Source organism: Rana temporaria, chromosome 2 (assembly GCF_905171775.1).
Source record: "Rana temporaria chromosome 2, aRanTem1.1, whole genome shotgun sequence".
Lineage (NCBI taxonomy): Eukaryota > Metazoa > Chordata > Amphibia > Anura > Ranidae > Rana > Rana temporaria.
Genome location: NC_053490.1, coordinates 133,467,574 through 133,485,371, shown reverse-complemented (window position 1 = coordinate 133,485,371; position 17,798 = coordinate 133,467,574). Strand labels below are relative to the sequence as shown.

General features: G+C 48.6%; 1 protein-coding gene across 3 annotated transcripts in view; it reads left to right on the top strand.

Moving 5' to 3' along the window:
* Nucleotides 1–17,798, top strand: part of ESYT1 (extended synaptotagmin 1) — a 168,680-nt gene that overhangs the window by 61,857 nt on the left and 89,025 nt on the right. For all 3 annotated transcript variants that reach the window (XM_040341095.1, XM_040341093.1, XM_040341096.1), the window contains exons 4-5: nt 10,451–10,585; nt 14,990–15,063. In XM_040341095.1, coding sequence (XP_040197029.1) covers nt 10,451–10,585; nt 14,990–15,063 — 209 coding nt within the window. The remainder of the gene's footprint in view (nt 1–10,450; nt 10,586–14,989; nt 15,064–17,798) is intronic.

The window sequence follows — 17,798 nt, the reverse complement described above, 5'->3', positions numbered from 1 at the left end:
AAATATTGCCACTATATACCTTTCTGGATGATCTGTATACCACGGTTACATGATAAACTGCACAGTTTCTCCAGTGCTAAGAGTTCAGATAGGAGATTTCCACTGCAGCCTGTATACACGCCCACATGTATGATGTCACTATCATGTGACCTGGCTAGCTCTGACAACAAGTAAATGTTCTCTCCAGCATAAAAGACACAACTGAGCATGTGCAGGTCAGCTACCATGCCTGTGTTAGCTGACATATGCTAGTGCCTAGTAGCTAATCAAACTCTGCCTCCTTTTTATATGGCAGGTTAGAAAATTCCAGCTGCAGTTAAAACTGTTTTTTAATTTTGCAAGAGTTTCCACCTCCCTTGGGTTTTTTTTTTGTGACTACTGTAAGAGCCCCCATTTGTATCCATTTAATACCAGGGACCGACCTTTTCTACCCCTACAAAAGAGGTTTTGTTCTGGTTGCCTTTTTACAGAGAATTTCCAACACACCTTGGGGCAGATCCACGTACATCGGCGTAATTTTGCGTCGGGCGTAGCGTATCTAAGATGCACTACGCCGCCGTAACTTATTTTTAATTTTTTTGGAATCCTCAAAGAATTTGCGCCGTAAGTTACAGCGGCGTAGTGTATCTTTGGCGGCGTAAGGGCGCGCAATTCAAAACGATATGATGGGGGCGTGTTTTATGGAAATACGTTGTGACCCGACGTAAACTAAGTTTTTTTTTTTTAACGGTGCATGCGCCGTCCGTGGGGGTATCCCAGTGCGCATGCTCGAAATTAAACCAGAACAAGCCAATGTTTACGACGGTGATGTCATTCTACGCAAATCCCTATTTGCGAACGACTTACGCAAACAACGTAAAAAATTAAAATTTCGACGCAGGAACGACGGCCATATTTTGAGTACGCCACCATATAGCAGCTTAAACTATACGCCGGAAAAGCCGAACGCAAACAACGTAAAAAAATGCGCCGGACGTACGTTCGTGGATCGCCGTAACTAGCTAATTTGCATACTCGACGCGGAAATCGACGGAAACGCCACCTAGCGGCCGGTGGAAAAATGCACCTAAGATCCGACGGCGTACTAAGACGTACGCATGTCGGATCGATCCCAGATGCAGTCGTATCTTGTTTTGTAGATACAAAACAAAGATACGACGCAGGAACTTTAAAATTATGCGGCGTATCAATAGATACGCTGGCGTAATTCTTTTGTGGATCTGCCCCCTTGTCTCTGACACCTTGTCACCAGAACAGAAGATGAGAAGAACTCTTCCTAATGGGGTCTTAAGCAGCATTAAAATCCCAATAAAGGTTTCAGCCCTTCTCTACTCTGTCTGTCCAAATTTCCTAAATATTTTTTAGCTTAAATTGGGCTTTACAGCTTAAATTTCAATGGTAGGTACAAATAAAATCTCCACCAGTACTCCTAAATGAAGACAACTGTTTTTAACTCTTGCATCAATGTAACTCGCATAGGCTTTATTGTTTGATATCCAAGTATACATTTAGGATAGAATCATGCAAAGTAAATGGGAATAGGCTATATTGTAATAGTTATAATATTAAAGCATATGAAAAAAAAAAACAATTAATTTGGTTATTGTACATTACAAGCAGTTTCCCCAATTTCCTAAGCATTATTTTAAAGCCCAACTCTGAGAATGCTCATTTACTCTAGGGAACGGTAAGCACTTTTTTTTGGATTGATCCTCCACTCCCCTGGCAAACAATGCTCCCCCTACACCCAGGCAGTGGACTGTCCCATGTCCAATATAGGGCTATGGGACCTGCATTGGTTCTCATGATGTCAGGGGCATCTGGCCACTGGAGTGCAGGGTAGGAGAGGCTGCACCAAACAGTCTAGCAGTACAAAGGAGCCTTCAGGAGTGGAGTGCCAGGTAAATAAAATTGCTTTAATGGGTCTCCTAGACATATACCAGTAGTTAACCCTTGCAGTGCAGGGGCAGTCCCACTACAAGGGAGGACATTTACCTCTCTCAGAGTTTAGCTTTAAAGTTGTATTAAACCCAAAATTGTAATATATTCCAGGTTTCCAATCATTAGATATGGTGGCTGTATTAGTTTTTTTTTTTAAGCTTTTTTCCCCCTCTGTTTTGATCTGTTGATCTGGCCAGTAACACATCTCCTGTATTAGAGTGCTCTTACTCCGGATGCATGAGCACAGGATAAAGGCTTTACACAAATAAAAGCTTAGACCCCTTTCACACTGAGGCGCTTTGCAGGCGCTATAGCGCTAAAAATAGTGCCTGCAAAGCGCCCTGAAAAAGCCGATCCATTCACTCTAAAAGCGCAGCAAAAACGATGGTAAAACGCTGCTAAAAATAGCGCTGTTTTACCGCCGATGCCCGGGCGCTATCAGTGTGAAAGCAGTCTTACCGTTGTAAGCATGTCTGCCAGTGTTAAATGGCTTCTCTCATCCTTGTAAACTGATTCATCTGGAAGAGAGCTTGTTCTTTTGAAGCACAGCAGACTAAGGCCTCATGTACACTGCTGCTGGTAAACTGACTTTTAGGAGCAGTTGGGCATTTTTCTCTTCCGTTCATGGACGGACACAGCAGCAATCTTGACAGTAGGGTATTGGCCTTCTATTAGGAGAGGACTAGGCAGAAAACATGTTAAAGTGTTAAACACACATCAAAACTGTACAGTACCACCCAGGGGGTGGTCCCTCTGGGTACAACCCCTCTCCCTGCATCTTAGCAGCTCAGTTTTTTTTATGCCTAGCATAGGAGAAGGACCTGGCTCCCTGTGGGCCCATTGGTCTTGGAGATTTTTTTACTTTTTTGTTCCCGAGATCTACTATCAACTGCCAACTGGGTGACAGGCTGGACATCAGATCCTTGTTTCGGCCATCGAGCGTGTGCAGGCCTTTAGCTACGTGCTGGGTCGGCCACAACATGCCCCGTTGCTCCAGGGGTGGCCGGTGAGCTACATGCTCTGGGGCACACATATGACCGAGCTATATGTTTGTGTCAGTGTGCCAGGGCCGACAGCCACACAGTAACCACGTGGGCATGGGGTCTGTCAGAAATGCTCCCAGCGAGTCCACTCAGGACAGGTAAGTAGCAGCCCCCTGCTCCGGCAGGATGGCATGGCTGGGAATTCCCGGGGAGGTCAATTACGGGGTTTCCACCCTTCCTTTCCTCTCTCCCTTCTTTCCCTCCTCCCTATGCTCTGGGAGCTAGGCTGGCTGCGTCTGACCGGGGCTTCCGCCTGGGGGGAGGGGCTGCGCTGTGTGGTCCGTTTGCCTGGGGGTGCTGTCCGGCTGCCATGTGTGGGGGTCCCGAGTGTTCGCTGCCATGCTGTGTGTGCTAGTGTTTTCTCTTCATGTGGCTCTCGGCCAATTTGGTGGCGCCTGGTGCTCTTTTGGCCTCTGTTTCGCTCCTTCTGCCAATTTTGTGTAGCTACACGCCTTGTCTTACAGGGCGGCCGTTTTGTGAGAGAATTTTGCCTCTAGTGTTAGTGTGTACGGCGCAAACAGCCTGGACACGCTGCAGAGAGACAGAGTGACACGGGCAGCTGTACGGGGAGCACCTCTGGCGGGAAAGGCAGACGGCAGCTGTGCAGTAACCGGTTCGGGTGGTGAGTCCTCTGGGGGGCCCCTCGTTCTCTGGCAGCTAGGAGGGTGGGCTGTGTACCTTGGGGGTGTCAGAAACATGGGTCAGCATGGTGTCGGAAGCGGATGCCTCTTCCCCAGTCATGCCTGAGTTGGCAACTGGTGCCCCTGCACCTGCTGGTTCTGTGGGCGATCCTGGAGGCCTTTTTTGCCAGGGTAGAAGCAGCGCGTGGGCAACAGGGGGGTAAAAAATTCCCCCTCCCCTCGCCATCTTCCGGGACAACTCTGACACAGAATCGGCCCAGCTGCGGCTCCCGGCCCTGGTTCTGATGTGTCAGAGGATGTGGACCTAGACCGTTCGGACGACTCCGGGTCTGGGTCAGCGCATAAGAGGGCGCTTATAGGAGCACTTATCACCGTGGTGTGGGATACTCTTAAGATGGAGGATACGGCGGAGGCGACAGATATCTGTTTCTTTCGGGTTCCGTAAGCCGATCCGTGCCGCTAAGGTGTTTCCTTGTGTACCTTACCTGGATAAGCTTTTATACAAGGAGTGGGTCTTTTTTGGCCCCGAAATGCTTCGCAAACCGCTACCCCTTTGAGGAGAATTTCCTGAAGAAATGGACTTCTCCCCCGGTAGTGGACCCCCCTGTGTCCAGACTAAACAAGGTGACCACGCTTCCAGTGGAAGGGGCTCAGCAGTACGTCCTGCTGTGGCCGGGGCCCTGGTGTCACAGACTGGGCAAAAATGTTGCACCAAGGGTTAAAGGAGCATCAGGCTCCCCGGACTGTGTGGAACTGGCCGACCAGTTGGTGCAGGGCCTTAAGTTTGTTTGCGAGTCAGCCTTGGATACGATTCCCTTGCTGTCCAGAGCCTTGGTATATGCGGTGGTGTTGCACCGCCTGATCTGGCTAAAGTGTTAATCCGCAGACCAATCTTCTAAGAAGTACCTGCTGGATTTGCCTTTTAAGGATGAGAGACTTTTTGGTGCCTCTCTGAATGACATTATAAAAGATGCCAGGGGAGGCAAGATCACTCTGCTCCCGCAATCCAGAAAGGGTAAGGAGCCACGCCGTAGGAAAGGGCCCTCCTTCTCCATGCATAAGCGTTTTTTTTCGTCCGCCCGGTGCTGTAGGTCAACGCTCCCAGGCCTATAAGTCACCTGCTGAAGGACAAAAGCGTCCCTGGTTTCTCTACTTTCCGACCGGTGGGTTGGTGAGGTAGTTTCCTCGGGGTACAAGATAGAGTTTCTCTCTTGCCCACCAAACAGATTTTTTCCCTCCAACCTCCAGCTTCCTCCGATTCGTCGGGAATGCCCTGTTTGGGGAAGTTCAGGATCTGCTGGTGCGCAGGGTGATCGTACCTGTACTATTTACAGGAACGGTTTCAGGGTTTTTACTCAAACCTGTTTGTAGTCCCGAAGAAGGACGGGGTCCGTCCAATCCTGGATCTCAAGGCCCTCAATTGCTTTGTAAAAGTACAAAGGTTCAGGATGGAATCAGTTCGCTCTATGGTCGCTGCTCTCCATCTGGGAGATTTTCTGGCGTCCTTGGACATCAAGGACACATACCTAAATGACCCCATATGCTCCAGACATCAGAGATTTATGTGTTTTGCGGTCGGGGAAGACCACCATCAATTTGTGGCTCTCCCCTTTGGCCTGGCATCGGTGCAGAGGGTGTTCACCAAGGTGCTCGCCCCGATTCTGGCATTGCTGGAATCGCTATCGTGGGCTACCAGGACGATCTTCTTCTGAGCGCCACTTTGAGCTCAGAATTAGAGGAGGGCATGTCTATAGCCTGTCAGACCCTCCGAGACTTTGGTTGGGTCCTGAACACTCAGAAGTTGGTGTTGGTACTGACTCAATGCCTAGAATACCTGGGGTTGGTTCTGGATTCCTCAGAGGCGAGTTTTTATCCCTGTGGAAAAATTGTAGACTCTGCAGGCTGCGGTGCAGCTGCTGACATCCCAGAGATGGTCATTGCTTCGCTTTTTCATGCGAGTCCTGGGTCTCATGGTAGCCTCCTTCGAGGCGGTACCTTATGCTCAATTCCACACTCGAGTGTTGCAGAGGGAAATTCTGTCAAGTTGGGACAAATGGCCATCGTCACTGGATTGTCAAATCCGGGTGAGCCACCGGTTCAGGGCCTCCCTGGTTTGGTGGCTGACTTCCCTGACTCTTCGGTCCGGGAAGTCGTTCCTTCGCTTTCACTGGAAGGTGATCACGACGGATGCCAGCCTTACTGGTTGGGGGGGGGGGTCTGAGGGTTCAGTCGGCCCAGGGTCGCTGGACTCAGGAAGAATCCCGCCTGCCGATCAATGTCCTGGAACTTTGAGCGATCAGGCTGTTTCCCTATCTACGTGGTCTCAGAGGCTACAAGGGCGTCCAGCCAGGATCCAGTGGAACAACGCCACGGCGGTGGCATATGTCAACCATCAGGGAGGAACAAGAAGCTCAGCTGCAGCGTCGGTGATCGCTCACATCTTGAGGTGTGCAGAACGGAGCGTTTCGGCCATATACATTCCGGGCCTAAAAAACTGGCAAATGGACCACCTAAGTCGCCAGACGCTGGACCAAGGAGAATGGTCACTACACCCGGAGGTGTTTCAACTCCTTTGCCTGAGATGGGGCACACCAAACGTGGACCTCCTGGCCTTGCAACTCAATTGCAAGGTATCGAGATTTGTGGCCAGGTCAAAAGACCCATGGGCGGACACGACAGACGCGTTGGTGGCACTGTGGGGTCAGTATCAGCTAATTTATGCCTTTTCCCCCTCTAAAGCTTCTCCCCCATCTGCTTCGCAGAGTTGAGGCCGCAGGGTTTCCGATGATCCTAATCACTCCAGATTGGCCTCGGCGTCCCTGGTACGCCGAACTAGTGCGTCTGGTATCAGATGTTCCTTGGCGTCTGCCGATGCGAGAGGACCTTCTGTCACAAGGTCCTATACTTCATCCTGCTGTACAGTCGCTGTCTTTGACAGCATGGCTGTTGAAAGCCAGGTACTAAGGGACCGAGGCCTGTCGGAATCAGTGATATCTACTAGGGTTGTCCCGATACCACTTTTTTAGGACCGAGTACGAGTACCGATACTTTTTTTCAAGTAGTCGCCGATACCGAATACCGATACTTTTTTTAAAATGTGTCCCCAAATGCAGCGATGTCCCCCCACAGATGCAGCCATGTATCCCCCCATCCAGCCAGCGTCACCCCCCATCCAGCCAGCGTCACCCCCCATCCAGCCAGCGTCACCCCCCATCCAGCCAGCGTCACCCCCCATCCAGCCAGCGTCACCCCCCATCCAGCCATTGTCTCCCCCCATGCAGCAATGTATCCCCCATCCAGCCATTGTCACCCCCCATCCAGCAATGTATTCCCCCAGCCATTGCCACCCCCCATGCAGCCATTGTCACCCCCCATCCAGCCAGCGTCACCCCCCATCCAGCAATGTATTCCCCCAGCCATTGTCACCCCCCATGCAGCCAGCGTCACCCCCCATGCAGCCAGCGTCACCCCCCATGCAGCCAGCGTCACCCCCCATGCAGCCAGCGTCACCCCCCATGCAGCCAGCGTCACCCCCCATCCAGCCAGCGTCACCCCCCATGCAGCCAGCGTCACCCCCCATCCAGCCAGCGTCACCCCCCATCCAGCCAGCGTCACCCCCCATCCAGCCAGCGTCACCCCCCATCCAGCAATGTATTCCCCCAGCCATTGTCACCCTCCATGCAGCCATTGTCACCCCCCATGCAGCCAGCGTCACCCCCCATGCAGCCAGCGTCACCCCCCATGCAGCCAGCGTCACCCCCCATGCAGCCAGCGTCACCCCCCATGCAGCCAGCGTCCCCCCATCCAGCCAGCATCCCCCCATCCAGCCAGCGTCACCCCCCATGCAGCCAGCGTCACCCCCCATGCAGCCAGCGTCCCCCCATGCAGCCAGCGTCCCCCCATCCAGCCAGCGTCCCCCCATCCAGCCAGCGTCTCCCCCCATCCAGCGTCTCCCCCCATGCAGCGTCTCCCCCCATCCAGCCATGTCACGCTTACCTGCATCCCCGCTGCCGCCGACTCTGTAATACGGGCGGGAACATTACAACTTTGAATCTCTGTTATGATTGGCGCCGCCCTTGCGTATAGACACTCCCCCTCGCTCGGGATTGGACAGTTCACCCGAGCGAGGGGGAGTGTCTATGCGTGGTGCGAATCATTACAGCTATTCAAAGCTGTAATGTTCCCGCCCGTATTACAGAGTCGGCGGCAGCGGGGATGAGGCGAATGGCGGCGGATTACGGCGTTTCGTGGCGGCGGGCGGCGTTCGGCGTCGGGCGGCGTTCGGCGGCGGGCGGCGGCGGTCGGCGGCAAGTATTCTATTTATGTATCGGGGCGGAGTATCGGCGTCTGAGTACCGCCGGAAAAACTCGGAATCGGTCCCGATACCGATACTAGTATCGGTATCGGGACAACCCTAATATCTACCATGCTGAGGGCACAGAAGTCGTCCTCTCGCAAGATTTACCATCGCACGTGGAAGGCCTACATCTCTGTGTGAGGAGATGAAGTGGCGTCTGCGTACATATTCGGTTTCCAGGATCCTGCTGTTTCTACAGCGTGGGGTGGACCAAAAACGTGTACAATTAAGGGTCAGATTTCAGCCTTGGCTGTCTTTTTTTAACGACCCTTGGCGGCTCACTCCCCGGTGAGTACGTTCATGCAGGGGGTTCGACATGTGGCCCTCTCGGTACGTCCTCCACTACACCCGTGGGACTTGAATCTGGTCCTCTCAGTACTTCAGAAACCGCCGTTTGAGAACATTAGAGAGATTCCCTTACTGACTCTCTCAGAAGGTGGCCTTTTTGGTGGCTATTACACCCGTCAGGTGTGTTTTTGAGCTGGCGGCCTTGTCATGCAAGGCTCCCTATTTGATCCTCCACAAGGATAAGGTGGTGCTGCGTCCGCAGCCTTCATTTCTTCCTAAGGTCGTTTTCGTCCTCTCACCTCAATGAGGACATTGTACTTCTGTCTTTGTGTCCTCGACCGTCTCATCTAAAAGAGGCTGCGTTACATTCCCTGACATTGTCCGAGCTCTGCGAGTGTACCTGTCTGCTACTGCTTCTTTTCGGAGGTCGGACTCACTGTTTGTTTCGGTGGTCGGTCCTAAGAAGGGTCTGGCGGTCTCATCGGCCACCATCTCTAGGTGGATCAGACAGGTCGTGATTCAGGCCTCTCCTATGCCCAGAAAGGGCGGGCACCTCCCTTTCCTGTCATGGCGCATTCGACCAGGGCAATAGGTGCCTCTTGGGCTTTCTGACATCAAGCGTCTGTTTCCCAGGTGTGTAAGGCGGCAACCTGGTCGTCCGTTCACACCTTCACAAAATTTTACAAGGTTGATGTGGGTGCATCTTCGGATGCTTGCTTCGGCCGCAAGGTTTTGCAGGCGGCTGTTTAAAAGGAGCTCTGGTTGTTTGGGGTGAAGTTTGGTTTTAATGCTGTTCCCACCCCACGTTTTGACACTGCTTGGGGACGTCCCTACTGTCAAGATTGCTGGAAGAGAAAATAGGATTTTTGTACTCACGGTAAAATCCTTTTTTCTGAGTTCATGGACGGACACCGCACCAACCCCTCCTTTTTTATGTTTGTACTGCTTTGTGACAAACTGAGCAGCTAAGATGCAGGGAGACCTAGAGGGACCGTCCCCTGGGCGGTACTGTACAGTTTTGATGTGTGTTTAACACTTTAACATGTTTTCTGCCTAGTCCTCTCCTAATAGAAGGCTAATAACCTACTGTCAAGATTGCTGCTGTGCCCGTCCATGAACTCAGAGAAAAGGATTTTACGGTGAGTACAAAAATCCTATTTTTTCAACTGCTCCTGAACTCTCCTCTGTTATCTTATCAGTACATGTACACAGGCTCGTTTATAGTCGTTTCTATGCAGTTGAGTTTAGAGGCTTTTTTTTGGAAACCAAAAAAATGCGTTCAGAAGCTGTGTTTAGAGGCATTTCAAGCGCCAAACGTGGTAACTCGCGTTTAGAAGAGTTTCGTTTACAGACGTTTTTCATTTTAACACAAAAATATTTTTTAAACGCTTCTAGATGCAAACACGGCTAAACTGTCGTTTTTAGGTGCTGATTTCTAGCTGCCAAGTTAAAGCGGAGCTCCACCCCATTTTAAAACTCAAGCTTAATTACATTGCAGCCTCGAATGAAGGTAGAAACAGATTTTTTTTTTTTTTTTGTGACAGTACCTGTTTTATCTTTATCTGTCACTTTCCTTCCTGTCTGTGTTAACTGCAGGTAGTGCGTCATTTCCCTTACCTGCAATGTGTCATTGCTCCCAGGAGTCATTGCGGAGGCTTGCTGCGAGTTATCTGCTCTATGTCCCTGCTCGCCCTAAAGACTGAGCATGCACGGGAACGAGCAGTGAATGCTGGGAGATCAGCATTCACCGCAACAAGAAAATGAGTGCTTGTGGGCTTCACAATGCCCACAAGCAAAATGGAAACCTATAAAAACTCATTATATAAATAATAATTTCATACAAAATTGGACAGCGGATGATTTAAAAGACTCGAACAGTGAGTACTCTTTTTAAATGTAATAAATAAATTAATGACAAAAAAAAAACAATGGCCGCGGGACATCCGATTTAAATCATTCAGGAGAGGTTGAACAACGTCCCGTGTACATGAAGCCGGAAGATCATCAAATAAAATAGAAGAAAGAGACTAAAAAATGAAACTAATGCAGCCACCAATGAAAGTGAGGAATTGATAGGATTCTAAGGACAAGGTTAACACCTTTTTTTTAAGTACAACTGGTCCTAAAGCGTAATGTGATAAAATGTATATGATCTGACTTATGTATAACTTTTCTTTTAGCTCATTGCACAGATGTGGCCATTTATTGGTCAGTATTTGGAGAAGATGTTAATAGACACTATAGCACCTTTGATCCGCTCAAGCAATACGCACCTGTCCACTTTCTATTTTACGAAGATCAACCTTGGTCAAAAGGTAAGAATCCAAAATAAGATTCAGTATTCGCACTGAGGCTACTGCAAAAAATTTTAAGCTAATAAAGCCGAACCTATTTCTGCACAGTCTGAACATTAGTAGTTTAAAATACACTTGATACAAGGAATGCAGACTGTGTGTTTACCTGACTGGAGTACTATCAACTCGTACAGTACTGTGTAGAGCAGCCTTTCTCAACCAGGGTTTCATGGAACAGGGGTTTCAAACTGGCGGCCCTCCAGCTGTTGTGAAACTACAAGTCCCATCATGCCTCTGCCTGAGGGAGTCATGTTTGTAACTGTCAGCCTTGCAATGCCTCATGGGACTTGTAGTTTTGCAACAGCTGGAGGACCGCCAGTTTTAGACCCCTGCTCTAGAGGCTGCGAAGGATGCCTTGAGCAATGACCACTTCCACCTCTCAGATGAGTAACAATGGACAACAATGAACTTTTTAGCTATTTGTAAGGGGGGGGGGGATTCTTCTCAATGACCACATATGTAGGGAGCAGTCTTTCTCTAATGTACTATGGATACAGTAATATATAGTGAGGGTCTTCTGAGCCAGGAAAGTTACAGTATTTCAAGGGAAATGCTGGTGTAAAGGTTTTAGGCACTGGTGTAAATTTAGAATGCATTCAAAAATAATACAATAGTTGTTGTTTTTTAGGTAAAAACAGACAAAGGGCCAGATTCTCGTATGATTGCCTAAAGTTGCGGCGGCGTAACGTATTTCATTTACGTTACGCCGCCGCAAGTTTTACGGGCAAGTGCTTGATTCACAAAGCACTTCCCTGTAAAGTTGCGGCGGCGTAGTGTAAATCCTCGGGCGCAAGCCCGCCTAATTCAAATGATCCAGGTAGGGGGCGTGGATCATTTAAATTAGGCGCGTTCCTGCGCTGAACGTACTGCGCATGCGCCGTCCCTAAAATTTCCAGACGTGCATTGCGCTAAATGACGTCGCAAGGACGTCATTGGTTTTGACCTGAAAATTTTGTAAATAACAAATTTTTCTCCTTCACTGATGTGCGCTGATGAGGCTTCACTAATAGGCTGATGAGGCAGCACTGAAGGGCACTGATTAGATGACTCTGAAGTGGAGGTACTAATATGCCGCACTTATGGACACTGATAGGTGGCACTAATATGTGGCACTGATGAGCACTGGTAGGTAGCACTGATGGGCACTGAAAGGCGGCACTGATTGGTGTCACTGATGGACACTAATGTCACTCATGGGCACAGACTGGCATCACTTGCGGGGCACTGCACTGTAATCATCAGTGCCCTGATTACCTGTACAGTCTCCCCTGCGAGAAGATCCCGCCGATCGGCTCTCCTCGCCTCACACTCTGTCAGTGTGAGGCGAGGAGAGCCGATAAACGGCACTTCCTTGTTTACTGTGATTGGCTGTGATTGGACACAGCCGATCACATGGGTTAAAAGCCATCATCGGCTCTTTACTGAGATCAGGGTCCCTGGAAGACGGCCACGCGAGAGAGCGGTGACGTCATAAGACGTCGTCCCGGAATGAGAGGAGATCCCGCCCGCCGTCATTTTACTATACGGCGGGAGGAGGTTAAAGGCAAAAGGTGGGTATACCAAATATTGATATGATTTAGAATTTTTAGTTAATGGGCTTTGGCGCTTGGTAATTTGATAAATACAACTATTCCTTTTGTAAAGCATTTTCACTTTACAGCATTTTTTTCAGAGTGCCTAAAATGTTTAGACAGTATTGTATTTATTTTAAGGGGACTTGGGGTATTATTTAGACCTCATGCACACTGGACGTTATGAAAACGCCAGTAGCATTAGCTGTAGAAAGCTGTAGCTGTGTTTGCTGTAGCGCTTTTTTTCAAAAAACGCTGATAACAGCCTATGTGTGCATAGGTTAACATGCTGGAGAGTTTACTGGCTGCAGAAAAAAAAACGTCTGAAGCCAAAAACACCAGCTGTAAAAACGTCCGGTGTGCATGAGGCCTTAGTATATTTTTGTTGGACCTCCAGTTTACCCCCCCCCCCCCTCCCCCGACATCCTCCTTATGCTGTATAAATAGTCAGATTTCATAGAACATTACCAAGGACAGCGCAAGCCAGTTAGGCGGCATTTGGCCTTGTAGGGTCCTTGGGGGAAGTGAATCAAGGCAACACTACATTGTTAGACCGTTTTGTTTATTATTCATGAACTTTCAACCTTATGATCAAAATGTTCTGAAAACACTACTATTCATAGTGCCTATAGCAACCAATGCAGTCCTGTCTTTTATATTTTAATCCTGGTATGGGTGAGTGGAGAGACCAGTCTTCACTAAACAAAGATCAGCTCCTCATTCCAAAATGTTGACTAAAAATCCTAATATATTTATTAATCTATTTCAGCCCTTTGTATGTTTTAAAAAATATATATATATTTCAGGTATATTGCTTAGAATGGGAATACACACTTTTTGACATATTTTTGTCTCAAATTTTGCTTAAAGTAGTATTAAATCCAAAACCAAATATGGAATCTATTGCTGCCAACCAGTTCCCACATTTAGGGCTACAGTAATTTTCTTATTTTAGGCTTTTCCCCCTTTATTTTCACTTGTTGATCCTGGTAAGCCTGTTGGCTTGTCCAGTAAAAGTGGCAGCTAGAGGGTTAAAACAAGACTGACAGGGGTACTTACAGTGGCCAGCTTTTTTCATTTATGTAATTTTTATCCCAAAGTGAAAACAAAAAACTGCCTAAAAATTGTTATCTAGAGTTTGGCTTTAATGTGTTAGTCAAGTCTATCCAAATCTGCTACTACTGTATATACTCGAGTATTGTCTGAGTTTTTCAGCATATTTTTTTGTGCTGAAAATGCCCCCCTCGGCTTATACTCGAGTCACCTTTTTGCGCCTGATCTCCTGGATTTTGGGGACGCTGTACTGGCCGACCGTAGGACCCAAAGGCCCCAACCTTGGCACACATGTAGCCCCACTCTTCCTCTACAAGTGTGCAAAGTTTGTTGTCCGGGTGACCTACAGCCGGGGGAACACCAATTTTTCAAACCCGGGCACCCCTTCCATAGACTTCTATGTTAAACGGTCAATTCTCCAGTGAATTTGGGGACCCGGTACTGGCCGATCATAGGTCCTTTGGACCCAGGAATTGGCACACATATAGCCCCATTTCTTCTCTATAAGTGTGCAACGTTTGTTGTCTGGGAGTCCTACGGCTGGGAGAACCGATTTTTCAAAGCCAGGCACCCCTTCCATAGACTCCCATGTTAAATGTCAGTCTAGTCATGGGCACAGTGAGGCATGCACATTAACACAGTGAGGCAAAGTGAGGCACAGTGAGGTATGCTTATACTCGAGTCAATACGTTTTCCCAGTTTTGTGTGGTAAAATTAGGGGCCTTGGCTTATATTCGGCTCGGCTTATACTCGAGTATATACGGTATATTGACAATGCTGCTGTCCAAAAATATCTCAGTTGCTCCTCCATCTAGAGTGGAGACACCTTACAAATGTGTTACAGGCCGGATCACCAGGTAGAAATAAAGGAAAATAAGCCTTAGAGGAAAACAAATGCAGCCACCACATTTAAAGTGGTTATAAAGCAGGGATCATCAAACTACGGCCCTCCAGCTGTTGTAGAACTACACATCCCATGAGGCCTTGTAATGCACTGACATTCACAGACATGACTAGGCATGATGGGAATTGTAGTTCCTGAACAACTGGAGGGCCGTAGTTTGAAGACCCATGTTGTAAAGCCTGTAGGTTTTTTCACCTTCATGTATTCTATGCATAAAGTTTAAAAACCTTCTGTATGCTGTTTCCCCCGCAACCCCCCCCCCCAAATACTTTTCTGATCCAATGATGTGCACAAGAGCAGTTGCTCTCCTGAGTCTTTGCCTCCTCATTGGCTGAGACACAGCAGCAGGAGTCATTGGCTTCTGTAAAATGTTGAATTTTGTGCTGCTTTTTCTGAGCAACCATCTTTGAAACCTGTATTTTAAAGTGAATAATATATAGGTGATTTCTTTAGGCCCCTTTCACACTGTTATTTTTTCGGCGGATCTGAACTGGCGCTCCATGCAAATCTATGGAGCGACGGATGTCAGCGGTGACGTGTCCGCTGACATCCGAACTGCTAAAATCAGACGTATGGCGATACATTGCCATTCGTCCATATCGGGTCGGGTGAGATCTGATGAAAAGGGAAATGCGTCCTTTTTCCTCCGATCTCTCCATAGGAATCAGCGGTGCTCGACAAGCTCCTCCCCGCTCAGTCAGCGGAGATCAACTGAGAGATCTCCCGCTGAGCTGGCGGACTCCGCTGCAATGGATCCGCCTCGTGTGAATGAGGCCTTGTCTGTATGAACTGCATCTGCAATATCTCTGCTCTTATTGTGTTCTCTAATTTATGCAGGCCCCAAAGATAACTGGTGTTAAAGCTCATACAGAAATGGACAAGAAACAGATTATACTGGACCTGAATATAAGGTAAGTTATTGTTCTCCTATGCCTCTTCTTATTTGAAATTAAATACATATTACTGTTTATTGAGTTAAAGCCTGACAAGTCTGCATTATCCCCCCTTCCAACTTGAAGTGGTTCTAAAGGCAGAACTTTTTTTTGTGTTTTTTTTTTTTTTTAAACCCTCTCATATACCCAGTGAAGTGAATAACCTCAGGTGATGCACAGAGATTAACCACTTAACAACCGCCCTATAGACGAAATACGTCTACAAGGCGGTTGCTTAACTCTGGGAGGGCGTCAATGTACGTCCTCCCAGAATCGCGCTCCCGCGCGCCCTGTGGGGCGTGCACACGGGAGTCTCCATGACCGCCGGGTCCTGATCGCCGGCTGATCACGGATCACGGTAAATCGCCGCTGATAGCGGCGGTTTACCACGTGATCGCTCCGTCCAATGACGGAGCGATCACTAGAAAACAAACCGGCGTCATGTGATGACGCCGGTTCCTCCCTCTCCTCTCTGTACCGAACGGTACAGTGTGAGAGGGGAGAGAGCGCATGCAGCAGCAGCTGCTGCGGGCTGGATCTGTGACACATGCAGTCACAGATCCAGCCATCCATCCCTCCCTGTGCAATACTCTGCAATGCCCCCATACTCTGCAATGCCCCCATACTCTGCAATGCCCCCATACTCTGCAATGCCCTCAATGCCCCCATACTCCTCAATGCCCCCATACTCCTCAATGCCCCCATACTCTGCAATGCCCCCATACTCTGCAATGCCCTCATACTCTGCAATACCCCAAAATACTCTGCAATGCCCCCATACTCTGCAATACTCCGCAATGCCCCGCAATACTCCGCAATGCCCCGCAATACCCCGCAATACTCCGCAATACTCCGCAATACTCCGCAATACCCCGCAATACTCCGCAATACCCCGCAATACTCCGCAATACCCCGCAATACTCCGCAATACCCCGCAATACTCCGCAATACCCCGCAATACTCCGCAATACCCCGCAATACCCTGCAATACCCCACAATACTCCGCAATACCCCACAATACTCCGCAATACCCCACAATACCCTGCAACGTCATCTATGGGGATTTTTTTTTTGGCGCCATTCCACGAGCGTGTGCAATTTTGAAGGGTGACATGTTGGGTATCTATTTACTCGGCGTAACTTCATCTTTCACATTTATGCAAACGAATGAAGAAAAAATACTAAATTCGCCAAATTTTATAACAGAAACAAAGAAAAATTATTTTTTTTTACTGAATTTTCAGTCTTTTTTCTCTTATAGCGCAAAAAATAAAAAAACCAACGGTGATTAAATACCACCAAAAGAAAGCTCTATTTGTGTGAAAAAAAGGCCGAAAATTTCATTTGGGTACAGTGTTGTATGACTGAGTAATTGTCATTCAAATTGTGAGAGCACCGAAAGCTGAAAATTGGTCTGGTTATTAAGGGGGTTAACGTGCCCAGTGGTCAAGTGGTTAAACAAATCCTCTTACATAAGTTTTACTTGTTTATATGCAGTCTTCTTTTCTCTACATCTGTTCAAAAGTGCAGAATTGGGATAAAATCGGTCTTCATCTGTCAGTATCACAGAGAAGGGGTGGAGAGCTGCAGTTACAGTGTGTGAGACCTGATTGGATTAAAGGAACACACCACTTTCAGGACTGATGGAAGGATACAGACCTGTATCCTGAATAGAGAAGCTGTGTGCTGAGCTCCTTCCCCCATCACAAACTTATCTCATATGTCAAACTTGTCAGAAGTGACTCCTAACAGAGGAACGAAGCACCAGCGAGAAACAACACTTAGAGCTTTTGGAGAAAGACAAGTAAACACTACCGATATATGTGCTAAGTTAAGATTTAATGACAGAGGTTTACAACCACTTTAATGCATTCCCTGCATTTGTATAGCCCCCTCACCTCCCTTTCTCGATTCACTGCTGTGCCCATCTGCAGCTGCTCTCCCCTCTCTCTCTCTACTCAGAGGCAGCAATGGGAGCCATCGGTTTTTACTGCTGTTAATTAAAATCTGTGAGCAGAGAGCCGGATGGTGGGACTGAGCTGAGTTGTGTGTCAATAGATGCACACAGTCCAGTTTGGGAGTGAGCCTACAGGTGCACCGCCATGAGAAGCAGCTTCCTATGGCCCCTTTCACACTGATCCGCCCCCCGTGAACCTCTGTTTGCTCAGCGGGGATCGCTCCGTTGATCCCCGCTGAGCCGGCGGATGACAGGGCAGTCCCCGCACACTGTGCAGGGACCGTCCTGTCTTTTCTCCGCTCTCCCCTATGGGGGGGATTGGATGAACACGGACCGTCTGTCCGTGTTCACCCGATCCGATCCGCCAGACGGATGGAAAAGTAGGTTTTTCCTCCGTCACACTTTGGCGGGTCGGATGTCAGCGGGCATGTCACCGATTACATCCGCGGCTCCATAGAGGAGCACGGAGTGCACGTTCAGGTCCGCCTAAAAAACTGGCAGGCGGACCTGAACGGGCCGCCCGTGTGAAAGAGCCCTATGAGCTTCCTATGAGGGCGCACATGCACAAAGCAGTGCAGGAGCCAAGAGTGCCAGTGGTGGACCCCAGAAAATTAGGTTCAGGTAAGTAAATCATGTTTGTTTGTTTTTTGTTTTTTTAAGAAAAATATTAAAGTGGAGGTTCACCCTAAAAACTATTTTTTTACATTAGAGCCAGCATAGTAAGGACATTTCATTTCGGCAGTTTTTTTTTTTTTTT